The following is a 12,823-nucleotide window of genomic DNA, read 5'->3' as shown; positions in this document are numbered from 1 at the left end:
GACTGTCAAAAACAAGCCGTTATTGTTGCCGGCTGCCTCCTCTTCTCTTTCCTCCCTAACACACAGGCACAAAACAAGAAGTTATAACTGAGTGGATTACATCTAGGGGTGTCCACACAGGGGTTCCGAAGGTGGATTCTTGTAGAGCTTGTGTAATGAGCTTGGTGCCATTCTGGGAACATGTCAGTGCAATTCTGTGTTATTTTATCTTTGATCGAAAACTTTGAAAAGTTTATTTCACTATTAGGGCATGTGCTTCCATGGTTTGCTGGATTCTTTTTTTGCCTACAGTCCTTGTTCTGGCAATTAAAAGGATGGCTCTCTTATTTGCTCCCTTTTGGTCTGTTAAATATACCAGCGAAAACATTTTATCTGTTTGATATGTGCAAAAAAATACCCATTGTGCATGTCAGACATTCAGGGCTGTCCTATGTCCAGTATTCACTTCTTGTGTTGTCTATAGGAGAGTAGTTAGCCCTCCCAGTTCGTATCTTGTGACTACAGAATTATTAACCTTTAGGTTGTGGAGATGGGAGAGTAGGTGGATCTGAGTGGTTAGGCAAGAAAAAACTGGGCTGGGCTGACACCACTCAATCCACAAAATGCTGCATGTAGTTTGCCCACAGTAGGGCTTAGGAGACACTTCTACAGGTATTTTCTGTACTGTAGGGTCTTTGAATGGATAATACACAGGAAATGTGCATGTATTGCAGAGATGTACTGTCATTATTTTTTCTTTTTGCTCTGACATACACTTTAAATTCAAGCAATGTTTCGCACATGCTTGGTGAATGCAATTTAAATATTTAGGAATCTAGGATCACAGAAGCCATGAGTCTGACTCAGAATGAGATTGAGAAGCAGCAATCACAGCCCTTCCCCACACACAAGGGCACATATAATTTAAATACAGTATATGTATGTAAGTAGCCGAAGGAAAGTCACTCACAACTAAATTTTACAAGAGCATTAATGTGTGACCAGGCCATGCATCAAAAGCAAAAATCAGTCTTTATTTTCTTGTTATAACTTCTGGAGAGAAAAAGGACAGAACCCAATCTGAGCAACTAATGCTATAGCAATCCAACCAGTTTCTTGTAAATTCAGAGGTAACATATTCACAAACTTTAGTTTAGCTGTTACAGCGATACCTACATACTCATGGCTCAGGAAAGTACAGGGTGTAACAAAGTAAAAAGAAAAAAACCCCCAAAAAAACATATTCTGTACCATAATTTCCAACAGTATAAGAATGACAAATACTTTGTAATGTACATGTGTTTCAATCACATTAAACTGTAAGGAAATATATTAATCAGAAATTTAAAGCGGTATTAAAACCAAAAATGTAATATATTGCAGCTTCTCAGTCATTAGATGTGGTGGCTGCATTAGTTTTCATTTTTAAAACTTTTTCCCCTCAGTTTTCGCCTGGTGCTCTGGCCAGTAAAACAACTCCTGTATTAGACCACCCCCTCTCTGGATGAGCACAGGGGACACCTTTGGACAGCAGCATTACTAATCTGGAAAGGAGGGGGGATGTTAAACGTACTAGCAGATTTAGATACACTGCCAAACTCACACGCAGTTACACTAGCAGTTACAGCAAACTGTGTTTTTTTTCCTTTTGGAATGAAAGCTTACATAAATAAATAAAAGCTGATCATCGTAAACACCCCTGTCAAATGGTTTGCCTCAATGCTCTCAACTGATACATTTGCAGGAGAGCTTTTTCTGTTGAAATACAACAGATTTACTGGCTGGATTGCCAGGTGAAAATAAAAGAAAGCTTAAAAAAGAAAAAACTAATGCAGCCATCACATCTGCAATATAATCTGTAAGCTGCAATATAATAAATATTTGCTTTTGGGTTTAAAGGGTAAGTTCACCTTTTTAACAAAAAATAATGCACATTTTGTGCATGGTAAAAAAATGTGCATTTACTATTTTTTGTTTTAGAAACCTGGAAAACAATGCACCAGTGATCAGCAGATCCTGCAGACTGTAAGTGTTAGGTGTCTGCCTGTACATCATACAGGCAGGCAGTTACACATTGACAGAAAGAACCAATGAACTTACAGAGCGCTCAACAGCATTCAGAACTACAAGCCAACAGTTTCAAAGGCTGTTGGTGCTTATAGTTCATTGATTCACAGAGATTTATGAATCAATGCCGCAGCCGTTTGGGTGGAGCAGCGCATGGTCGCACTCTTTGAATTGTGGCAGCGAATACGGGGAGAAGACCCCCAACTCTCTGCAACAGGGAGGGGGGAAATTGGGGAAGAGGGGTCTGATGCTGAACATGTTACACCCTAAATATGGGTGTAACATGTAACATATTCAGAAAGGTGAACTTATCCTTTAATACCACTGGCTAGGTTAACACTGGCCAATATGGTAAAACACCGTCATGTCAGTTCCAACAGAGAGCTGGGCAATGTGTGTTTCAATGCACTGCATTCTATGTGTGAAAATCAGAAAATAAACATGCATGACCCTATATTTTAAACCATGCCACACCAAAATGCATGCTATTATTATTACCATTACTTTGGTAACTTTATGTGTATTGTGCACAAAAAGCACACATTACCAAAGTGCATTGGGGTGACATTAAAAATTAATGACACTTTCGCACGTCTGCAAAAGAATGCACATTTTTGGTCAATTGTGGAAACACACACAATCTTGCAAGGCATGAACATTATGCACAAATGAAAATCTGCATAATGTGGGAGTTTTTTCTTTTTTAATTAGAAAAATTCGGATAAACTTAGAGCTAGACCCTTTAAGAACCACCGTGAAAAAGGATCATATATAGTAAGTATGGTACACAAGGAGGAAATAATTTGTCTACGCAATTGTTAAAAGGCAGAAGAAATATACAATTGAAATAGTTTCACATTCAACAGATTCTGAAAATCCTATAAAAGTCAGAAACCCGCCAAAGCTTAAGGCATAAAATATATCAAGGAACACTGAAGGATGGTTACGCTGAATTAATTTGACGCCGTCTATCTTCCAGGACCTAAGGGGATGAGCACCATTAAGCTTGTAATCTTATGTGCAATCCTATTACATGGGTCAAATGCCATAACTGGAACATCTGTGTCACTGTCTGAAGAAAACCCAGCATGCAGCAGGCACGCTGAAAAGGCTCATGGTTTGCAGCAGTTAGCAGCTCTGTGAAATCTCACGACTGTAGGCAAGTCACCTTGGCACACTTTCCGAGCTTTTTGTTAGAATTGAAGTCTTAGTTTCAGAAATCTTCCCAGAACCTTGCTATTTCTCACATATCCATTCCAATTGTACTGCCCTGAGACTTGACAGCACATTTTTTTCCAAAACATAATGAAAACAGCATGGACAGAGGTCCTGTTTGTGAGTTTTATAGATGGAAATACATGGTAACATCATTTATCGTAACATTACAGATCTCAGGAACACCACATGTTGCCCCTTCCTCTCTTGACTGATTGAAGTTTCACAAGATGAACCTTTTTTTTTTCTCCAGATGTCATCATCAATTGAACTTTCACATGCAAAATTAACTAATTTTGTGATAACAAATACACTAAAAATATCACATTCCAAGTAGACATCTATGACGTAGATTTTGAAAAAAAAAAAACCTGGCAAAACCTATGGCGGAGGAGGGTGAAGAACTCAGTGACATCAAGAAGAGGTCAAAGCTTGCAATACCAAAAGTAGTTTATGAATCAGCATTACGGTTAGTAAGTCATAGACTATCCAGACCTCCATGATTACAATTTCCAGGAAGATTTATAATCATCCGTTCTAAATATCTTAAACAGATTCTCTGTATAGGTTAAATATTTATCTAATGTGTCCCTGTGCTAGGTTAGTTAATGTAAAAGTAGTCATAGATTTTAGATATTTTGTCAGATAAATAAACCAACAGAAGAAATAGCTATCTAACTTCTGACCTACAAGCATGTATTATATAGTTTTAAGATATCTCAAGAGCCCAAAGGATGTGCAAGCCATAACTCTAATAGGGAAAAAGTCTGTTGGTCAGATTGGAATAATTTGGTTGAGGAACTTTGCTGGGCATGGATGGTAAAATTGTACATATGACAGACATCTTGACAATTATGTGATTCTACTCAACATATCCGGTGTCAGAAAAAAAGTGTAACATCTGTGTATACCTGTACTACTTGCTTTTTGCTATGGAATGTACTGTTAACATGCATCACTGTAACGCTTAAATAACAGGAACCTCTAATGCTCCTTACTTAACAAGGAGATACATGCAACAGCAAAGGTTCACCTAATTACATTCATTTGTCATCCTTCAGTGTGGTCCAATGCTACTGGTAAACTGAACTTATCACCTACAAGAACTCATTGACTATTAGTATTGGTATTGATGAGCTTGACTGCACCTATCAATAATGTGAACCTTTGCCCAGACTATGGACATTCAGCTATTTACATATTTAACAAGCAATAAAAAAAAATCCCCAAATCTTCTAATGTGAAGGCATTCTTTCTCAAAAATCCAAAGGCAATACAGTTGGGCAGTTGGGCTTGTAGACTGCCAAGATACTGGTATAACAGAATGATAGCTAAGATTTCAGAAAACATTGAAAACAAATTTCTCCCCAATGCTGTTGCATACAGAGATGAAGAAGGGCTTTTACTGCTCAGCTTGTTTATACTATGGAAATACTTTAAATACTTTAGTCTGGGCACAGAGTTTTACCTTAAGATAAATGTCATTGGAGTCACTGTAATAACATGACAGGCTAAAGCTGGGACATTGTGGCCGAAGTTCATCTTTCATAACATGTTACACCCATATTCACGGTGTAGCATGTAATATGTTATGAATGCACCGGCCCCTGCTCCCCCACTTTGAAAGCTAGAGAGGGATCTTCTCCCCACTTGCTAGCTGTCAAATTTAAAAAAAATGCCTGGCCACATCACTCATTCACTGTGTTCTGTGAATAAGAAAGTGCAAGTCCCAACAACCTTAGCGACTGTCGGTTTGTAGTTCTCAATGAGCCGTGGTGGTACATTAAGTCTTCCTGTCAGTATAATTGCTTGCCTGCACATCCCATTCAGGCAAGCAGATATATGGACAGATCTGCAGGAGACCTGCATGGCCCCCGCGATCTGCTTATCGCTGGTGAAATGCTTTAGAGGCTCCAGAAACAAAAAAATAATAAATACACATCTTCTACCTGCAAATTTAATGTATATTTATTATTTTTTGTATAAAGGTGAACTTATCCTTTAATATTCTTTTACTGGATAAACAGCGTACTACGTGGTTATATGGTGCCTCTGGGAATTTCTAAGAGACCTCTAATATTTATTGAAAGAGACAATGAAATGGTCATGTACAGTGAGCTTAGATATTTTGTTAAAGGGGAATATACGTTATATTTATTTTTATTAGTAATACAAATGAAATAGATCAACCTAATGTATATATTCAGATACAGTATGTTAATAGTTCAAAAACCTTGTTTCTATGTATAGCCTGTAATGATATATTTATATTTGCCAGCCAGCTGTACATATGCCCAATAAATATGAAGGTTCTGCTTCTTTTTCAGTGGTGAACAATGGCTATACCATGCTGATTCTGTTATCACACTGCAAGTCTGATGATGTCTGATTCAAAACAACAGACTCTCTACGGCCCTGGTATCCAATCTGCGGACCTTTGGTATATGATGTTTAGCCCTCGGACCTCAGTAGTCTGTAGCAGGAACACAGCAATGATCTCTACTAGCCTCATGTACAGGGGCGGACTGACAACTCATGGGACCCCCGGGCAATTGGGGATCATGGGGCGCCTGTTTCCTTGCCCACACTCAAAACACAGCCAAAAAAGCCTATAAAAGGTACCAGGGGCATTTTATGGGGCCCTCTACTGACCCCGGGCCCTCGGGCAGTGCCCATGTTCTCGAATGGTCAGTCCGCCCCTGCTCATGTAACATGTTTCCAGTTTCGTATAGTTTTCTGCTGCACATCCCCAGACAAAAATTTAGTATGCCCACACTCTCTGACCCTCATTAACTCTATTAGTTCTGTAGTTTCTGACAATTCTCTCAAGCATTACATATCTTGAATATTATGTGTGGCCCTTTGGTGATGTCAGGGGCCATATTTGAGGACCCCTTTAGTTCATCAGTTGAAGACCACTGTTAAATAGTTACATAGTTAGTCTTGCTGAAAAAAGACAAAAGTCCATCCAGTGCAACCATTAAAAAAAAAATCCTATACCCATAGTTGATCAAGAGGAAGCCAAAAAACCCAGCTAATCATGATCCAATTTGCTCCTGCAGGGGAAACAAATTCCTTCCTGATCAGCCAAAAGAGGCAATTGGATATTCCCTGGATCAACTTTACCTATAAATGTTAGTATCCAGTTATATTTTGTGTATCTAAGAAAGAATCCAGGTCTTTTTTAAAGCAATCCACTGAGCTGGCCAGAACCAACTCTTGAGGGAGTCTATTCCACATTTTCACAGCTCTCACTGTGAAGAAACCTTTCTGTGCTTGGAGATTACATTTCTTTTCCTCCAGATGTAAAGAGTGCCCCCTTGTCCTCTGTGTTGACCTCAGGGTGAATAGCTCTACACTGAGTTCACTATATGAATCACTGATGTATTTATACATGTTGATCATATCCCCCCTTAATCTCCTCTTCTCAAGAGAGAATAAATTCAGTTCCTCTAATCATTCCTCATAGCTGAGCTCCTCAATGCCTCTTATCAGCTTGGTTGCCCTTCTCTGTATTTTCTCCAGTTCCCCAATGTTAGGACCTGCAGCTTGGCATTGCATGCCATTATTAAGCTTGTGATCTACCAGAACTCCCAGATCCTTCTCCACCATTGATTCCCCCAGTTGTACCCTCCCCCCCCCAGTATGTATGATGCATGCATATTCTTAGCCCCCAAGTGCATAGCCTTACATTTATCAACATTAAACCTCATTTGCCACATAGTTGGCCAAATAAACAGTGCATTGAGGTCAGCTTGTAAGTTGAAGACATCCTGTAAGGACATTAAAGGACATCCTATTCTACATTCTCCGAATACCTGAAAATACCCATGGTGCTCCTGGTAGCTAGAGATCATGTGATCTTTTCCTAGACTTTAGCTCAAAGGAAATTGTGAACAAGAGTTCAAAGCAAAAAGGGTCTAGAAATAATAACATAATTTGGCAATGCCAACACGTACCCTGTTGTACTATGTGACATGTTAATGTTAATAATAGGTCTACTTAACAATCTGACTAATAAGCAGTTGTTTATATGCTATCATTGTGCAGTGTTCCTGACAGGTGCAAAACAAAGCTCTGTCCTTTAAACAATAGATTTATTTCTATCAATAGCTCAGTAGCTTATCATATTAACACATTCAGAGGTATGAGCATTGATGACAGTAACAGTCTTATTCAAAAGACAGTGCGTATTCATAAGTGCCAATTCTTAACGTGTCTGCCAGGGTAAAAAAAAATACATAATACAATACATCTCAGCAATGCGTGACCATCGGTGCATGTTTTATGCATTTAAATCTTGCAAGTCTCAATACAATAGTTAATTTAAATTAAAATTCCAGGTTTGCTGGCACTTTAAATAATTTGCTTGGTCCAAACAAATTATTTGCATTCCAAATCAGACTGGCTGCTGCTTAGTCTGTAATATACAGTACTGTAGTATTGGTGAGATGCTTACAATAATCAGTGCTGTGTTCTGGTAGCACTATGAAACACTTTCCCTCTGTTGTCGCATATTTATTTATTTTAGGTACTTATATAGTGCCGTCAATTTACGCAGCGCTTTTACATATATATTGTACATTCACATCAGTCCCTAACCCTTAAGAGGTGTACAATCCGAGGTCCCTAACTCACATTCATACATACACATACTAGGGCCAATTTAGACAGGATACAATTCACCTACCAGCATGTCTTTGGAGTGTGGGAGGAAACCAGAGTACCCGGAGGAAACCCACACAGGCACAGAGAGAACATGCAAGCTCCAGGCAGGTGGTACGGTGGTTGGGATTTGAACCAATGACCCTAGTACTACCAGGCAGAAGTGCTAACCATTTAGCCACGGTGCTGCCCAATATAAAGAGAGTTGGTCTTGTAGCACCTCCACCATTCAGGAGAAGCCTTGTATTTTTTCCAATGTATGCAGGGCCAAGGTGAAGAGGACATGATCTCCACTTTGCCCAATCAGAGGAATCCTTGTGTATTCATTAAAAAAATACAAGGTTTCCCCTGAATGGTGGAGATGCGGTACATTGACTTTCTCTTTATCTAGCAGTAGAGGAGAAGTCTCTGGTACTGCTGCCAGAACAAAGTGCCATTTACTGTACATAGCACAAGCCGTTACAGTATATTACAGACCGTTTATTCTGGCATGCAAAAAATTTGTTTGATCCCTGCTGGACCAAACAAAGCATTTAAAATGACAGGAAACATGGAGTTCTGGTTTAAATCAGCTAGACATATACAAATCACATCAAAACAAAAAGTGTGTAAATTCTTACAGTTTGATATCTGTAGAAAACAGCCAAATAAAGCCTGTTGCTTGCCAGCTGCTGTAGAGCCCTGGTGCCGAACCACTGGTCATTTGACATCTTGTGCAGACCTTGGCACCCCTGCATACAGTAGTCTGTTTTCCTTCCACAAGTGCTTAAGCTGGTCACACACTAGCAGAATTTCATTTAAAATGTTTTGTTTTAAACATGTTCAATTTTCTAATTGTAGGGAGCAGGGTGGAACAATTAGCTGGAAAACTGTTGTGCAGGGTGTAGCTGGGTGTGGCATTGTTCCGCACGTGACATCGTGGTTTTAGATCAGCTAGTCCTTCGGTGACGAGTTTGGTGAGAAGGTCTGGGGTCTGAAGTCTCGATCGTGACAGCCGGTGTAGTGATATGTCATCAGCTGTGTCCCGTGGCTGTGTGAACTGCTCCTTCTGACAGGACTTCATATGGCGCCAAGTCACAAGGAGGAGTGTCCCAGCCAGCCATCAATCTGCTATAGGCCAGGCGGGAAGGTGTTAAAACTAAATTTCGAAGTACGATATTCTGCAAGTCATTGAAGGGGGAATTTCTGTACAAACTTAAATTAATTTTCATAGAGACGTTCATTCAAAAATCTACTAGTGTATGGCCAGCCTTACGCTGGCCATTTCTATTACTTAAATGGCTTGATTTATTTCTTTCACACTATCCTAGATTTTGCTGTGCTGTTTATCCCTTTTCTCTTTCTAGGTTTTCTTGTTGACAGAAATGTCATAGCAGTGATCTCTAGCATTCTCCTGTAATGTGTCTCCAGTCTAAATCAGTTTCCTAAAGCGCATACTCTGACAACACTGTGGGCCTTGACCATTTCTTGTGGTATGCCAGTAGACTTTGGTCATGTCCTGTTGCATTTCTGCAGTCTCTGAGAGCTTTCTCTACCATTCACTGACTTTAATGTGTGGTCCATTGGTGTTGTCAGAGGCCCCCTATATCAAGAAAGGTAATTACTACTGTTGTAGACCCTTACTCTTTCTATAGGGGCAGTGGTTTGAACTTTCCCTCTCTCCCTAGACAAGGGGTCTCCAAACCACAGTCCAGGGGCCACATGCAGCACAATACAAGATCCTGCCAGCAGCGGACATGCACGGTCTCTGCTCTGATAGGGATCACAACATAAGGGGGACTCTGATGGGGACCCTGATGGAAAGGACTCTTACATAGACTGTGATATAAGATGGAATCTGTTAGGACCCTGATGTAAAGGGGACTCTAATGTAAGGGGGGCTGTGATGTAAGGGTAACTGTAACGTAAGGGGGAATTTTATGGGAACCGTGATTTAAAGGGGACTCTGATGAGAAAGGTGCAGACTGAACATAATTTTGTTTGTTCTTTATTAATGGCTCCAGTTTATTTGGAATTCCTTGGATTTGTTTTACTGATGTTTTCTCTGTTGATCTGAATCACATCATGCTGATTACAAAAAAGCTTGAAAAAAAACAAACATTCATTCATTTATAACTGTTTATAACAATCATTATAAAATCAGTTTATAACTGTTTTTTTTTTTTTGCTGCCAATGAATATTTGTAAAATTACGATGTGGCCCTCGCACTGAAAAGCTTGGAGACCCCTGCTTTAGACTACTGTATATCACTGCCTCTACATTATAGTACTAAAAGAACTAACAAAACATGAGAAACATACCTTCTCATAATCAAATCCATGCTTTTCCTTGTATCCATTCCTGCAGATAGTATAATTATAGAAACGTGAGTTCTTAATTAGTCCTAGCCATTCTCTCCATCCAGGGGGGATATAACTTCCATTGTATTCATTGAGGTACTTTCCAAAAAACGCTAAAGAGAAGAACAAAATACATTTTAAGCAAGCTGTTAGAATATTTATTTTCAAACTGCTCAATTAAAAGCCAACTTAAGGCAAACATACAAAAAAAATGTAAAGCTAGGAAAAAAATGATGACTGCATAGTGTATTATATGTTGGCTTGGAACAAGGCGTTTTAGTTTGATAGGTAAAGGTTAGAACCTCTGTCCAGTTATTACTGTTATCTGAAGCTATGCTTGAGAGAGATTTTCTCTTACTTTATGTTATGATAACAAGAGAGGAAGTGAAGGAAAATCTGTATAAGGGACATGGGGGACATAAGCTGACAGGGGTTCCTCTTCTGAAAAAAAGAATTTCTGTTTGTGTCCCTGCTACAGATTTTACTTCACTTCCTGTCTGATGAAACCACTGGCACTGTAACAGTAAATGAGGAACAACCCGTCTGGAACCCTAGATATTCATACTTGACACATACAGTATATTATATATGTCCTGTGTCTTGCTTTCTCCTTATTTAACCACTTGGTAACCGCGCTATAGCCAAATGATGGCTACAGTGCATTTACCCAGTTCTGGGAGGGCGTCATATAATGTCCTCCCAGAACGCGCCCTCCCACGCACCCCCCTGTGGACACAGCATATCATGTGATGAGGTAAAAAGCCAATCACAGCGGCCTTTTACCACATGATCAGCTGTGCCCAATGACACAGCAGATCACGGAGTAAATACAGCTGCCGGTTATCGACAGCTATTTCCTCACACTGTCACAGCGTGGGGAAAGTACTGCCGATAACCGGCAGCTGTCACAGGGCAGATCTGCACTGATCATCAGGGCCCTGATGATCAGTGACCTGCAGTGCCACCCACCAGTGCCTCCCAGCAGTGTCCAGCAGAGCCTCCCAACAGTGCCCAGCAGTGCCACCCATCAGTGCCCACCAGTGCCCCCCAGCATTACCACCCATCAGTGCTGTCCAGCAGTTGCGCCAATCAGTTCCCAGTAGTGTTTATCAGTGCAGAGCAGTCAGTGCTGCCAGTCAAAACTGTTAGTCAGTGCCGCCCATCAGTGTTGCCTATCAGTGACCATCACTGCTACATATCAGTGCCGCCCATCAGTGTTGCCTATCAGTGACCATCACTGCTGCATATCAGTGCAGCATCATCAGTGCCCACTAGTGCCGCCTCACCAGGGCAGCCTATCAGTGCCCATCAGTGCTGTCTATCTGTGTCACCTCATCAGTGCCCATCAGTGCTGCCTATCAGTGCAGCTTCATCAGTGAAGGAGAAAAATTACCTGTTTGCAAAATTTTATAGTAGAAACAAAGAAAAACTTTATTTTGTTTTTTCAAATTTCTTGCTCTTTTTTTGTTTATAGTGCAAAAAATAAAACACCCAGCGGCGATTAAATACCACCAAAAGAAAGCTCTATGTGGGTGAAAAAAATTATAAAAATGTCATATGGGTACAATGCTGCATGACTGCGCAATTGTCATTCAAAGTGTGACAGCGCTGAAAGATGAAAATTGGACTAGGCACAAAGGGGATATAAGTGCCCGGTAGGCAAATGGTTAAAGAATATATTAACCAAATATTTAATATTCCTTTTATGCATCTGTTGTACCATGTCAAAAGTATCCCGCATAAGATGTATATAATGTATGGGATCACTTGTTTATGGCGACCTGTACCTTTGATGATGATTATCCCTTACCTTGTTTGTAATTTTTTGTAAACAATGGGCAGATGTATAATATTGTTTCTCCTTTTATTTCTGCCTTGTTTGTTATTTGTGTTTTCTTTTGCTCATGTGAAAAGTGAAAATAAAAGTTTTACAAAAAAACAAAAAGTATACTGTGCTCTTTGTACTGCTTCCTTTGTGTGAAATACCTAGTGATCTTGCCATTCCACCTTCTTTCCTATTACAAACTGACCACACTAGGAAGGGGAGCACATCCATCTCAGTATGGTCAGTTTTTTTATACACTGTATCTATACACAAACGTTTTGCCTTTCAGTTCTATTATAAACAGAAAGGGTTATATAAAGTGAAGGTTCACATATACTTTAAGATGTATTTTTCAGTCTTCATTTTTCCGTCTCCCACTGGTGATTTCCCACTGAAAATAATTAAACTGTTAAACTGGTGTGTACGGTTGGCTGCAGTTACATAATGACTATTTGCATTTCTTTACCCTTAAATCCTCTAGGAATACATCCATTATGAGTTTATATGAAAGCAGATCACCTCTTGATAACTGTTCCTCTGAGGAAGCTTAGAGAAGTACCTTCTATTTTATCCCTCCATTGACATTTGGCGTGAGTGTAGCCAGGCAATTTATAGCCTTTTTTTGGCATTTGAATGTGTAATGTGTAGTACAGGAGCATAGTTGTGTGCTTTTGGCCCTATAAATGTTTAAATGGAAGTGTTTGAAAAATGTGTATGCTCCTATTAAGGCCT

The 12,823-nt window shown here is 39.7% G+C and overlaps 1 protein-coding gene across 2 annotated transcripts in view; it reads right to left on the bottom strand.

Moving 5' to 3' along the window:
• The window catches only part of SULF1 (sulfatase 1), a 206,381-nt gene that overhangs the window by 86,862 nt on the left and 106,696 nt on the right, over nt 1-12,823 (bottom strand). For both annotated transcript variants that reach the window (XM_089654284.1, XM_089654285.1), the window contains one exon: nt 10,228-10,379. In XM_089654284.1, the coding sequence (XP_089510410.1) occupies nt 10,228-10,379 (152 nt within the window). The remainder of the gene's footprint in view (nt 1-10,227; nt 10,380-12,823) is intronic.

Source organism: Staurois parvus, unplaced genomic scaffold (genome assembly GCF_062004578.1).
Source record: "Staurois parvus isolate SC_StPar_1 unplaced genomic scaffold, SC_StPar_1.0 ptg000748l, whole genome shotgun sequence".
Classification (NCBI taxonomy): Eukaryota; Metazoa; Chordata; class Amphibia; order Anura; family Ranidae; genus Staurois; species Staurois parvus.
This window is presented reverse-complemented; position numbering and strand designations above follow the sequence as displayed.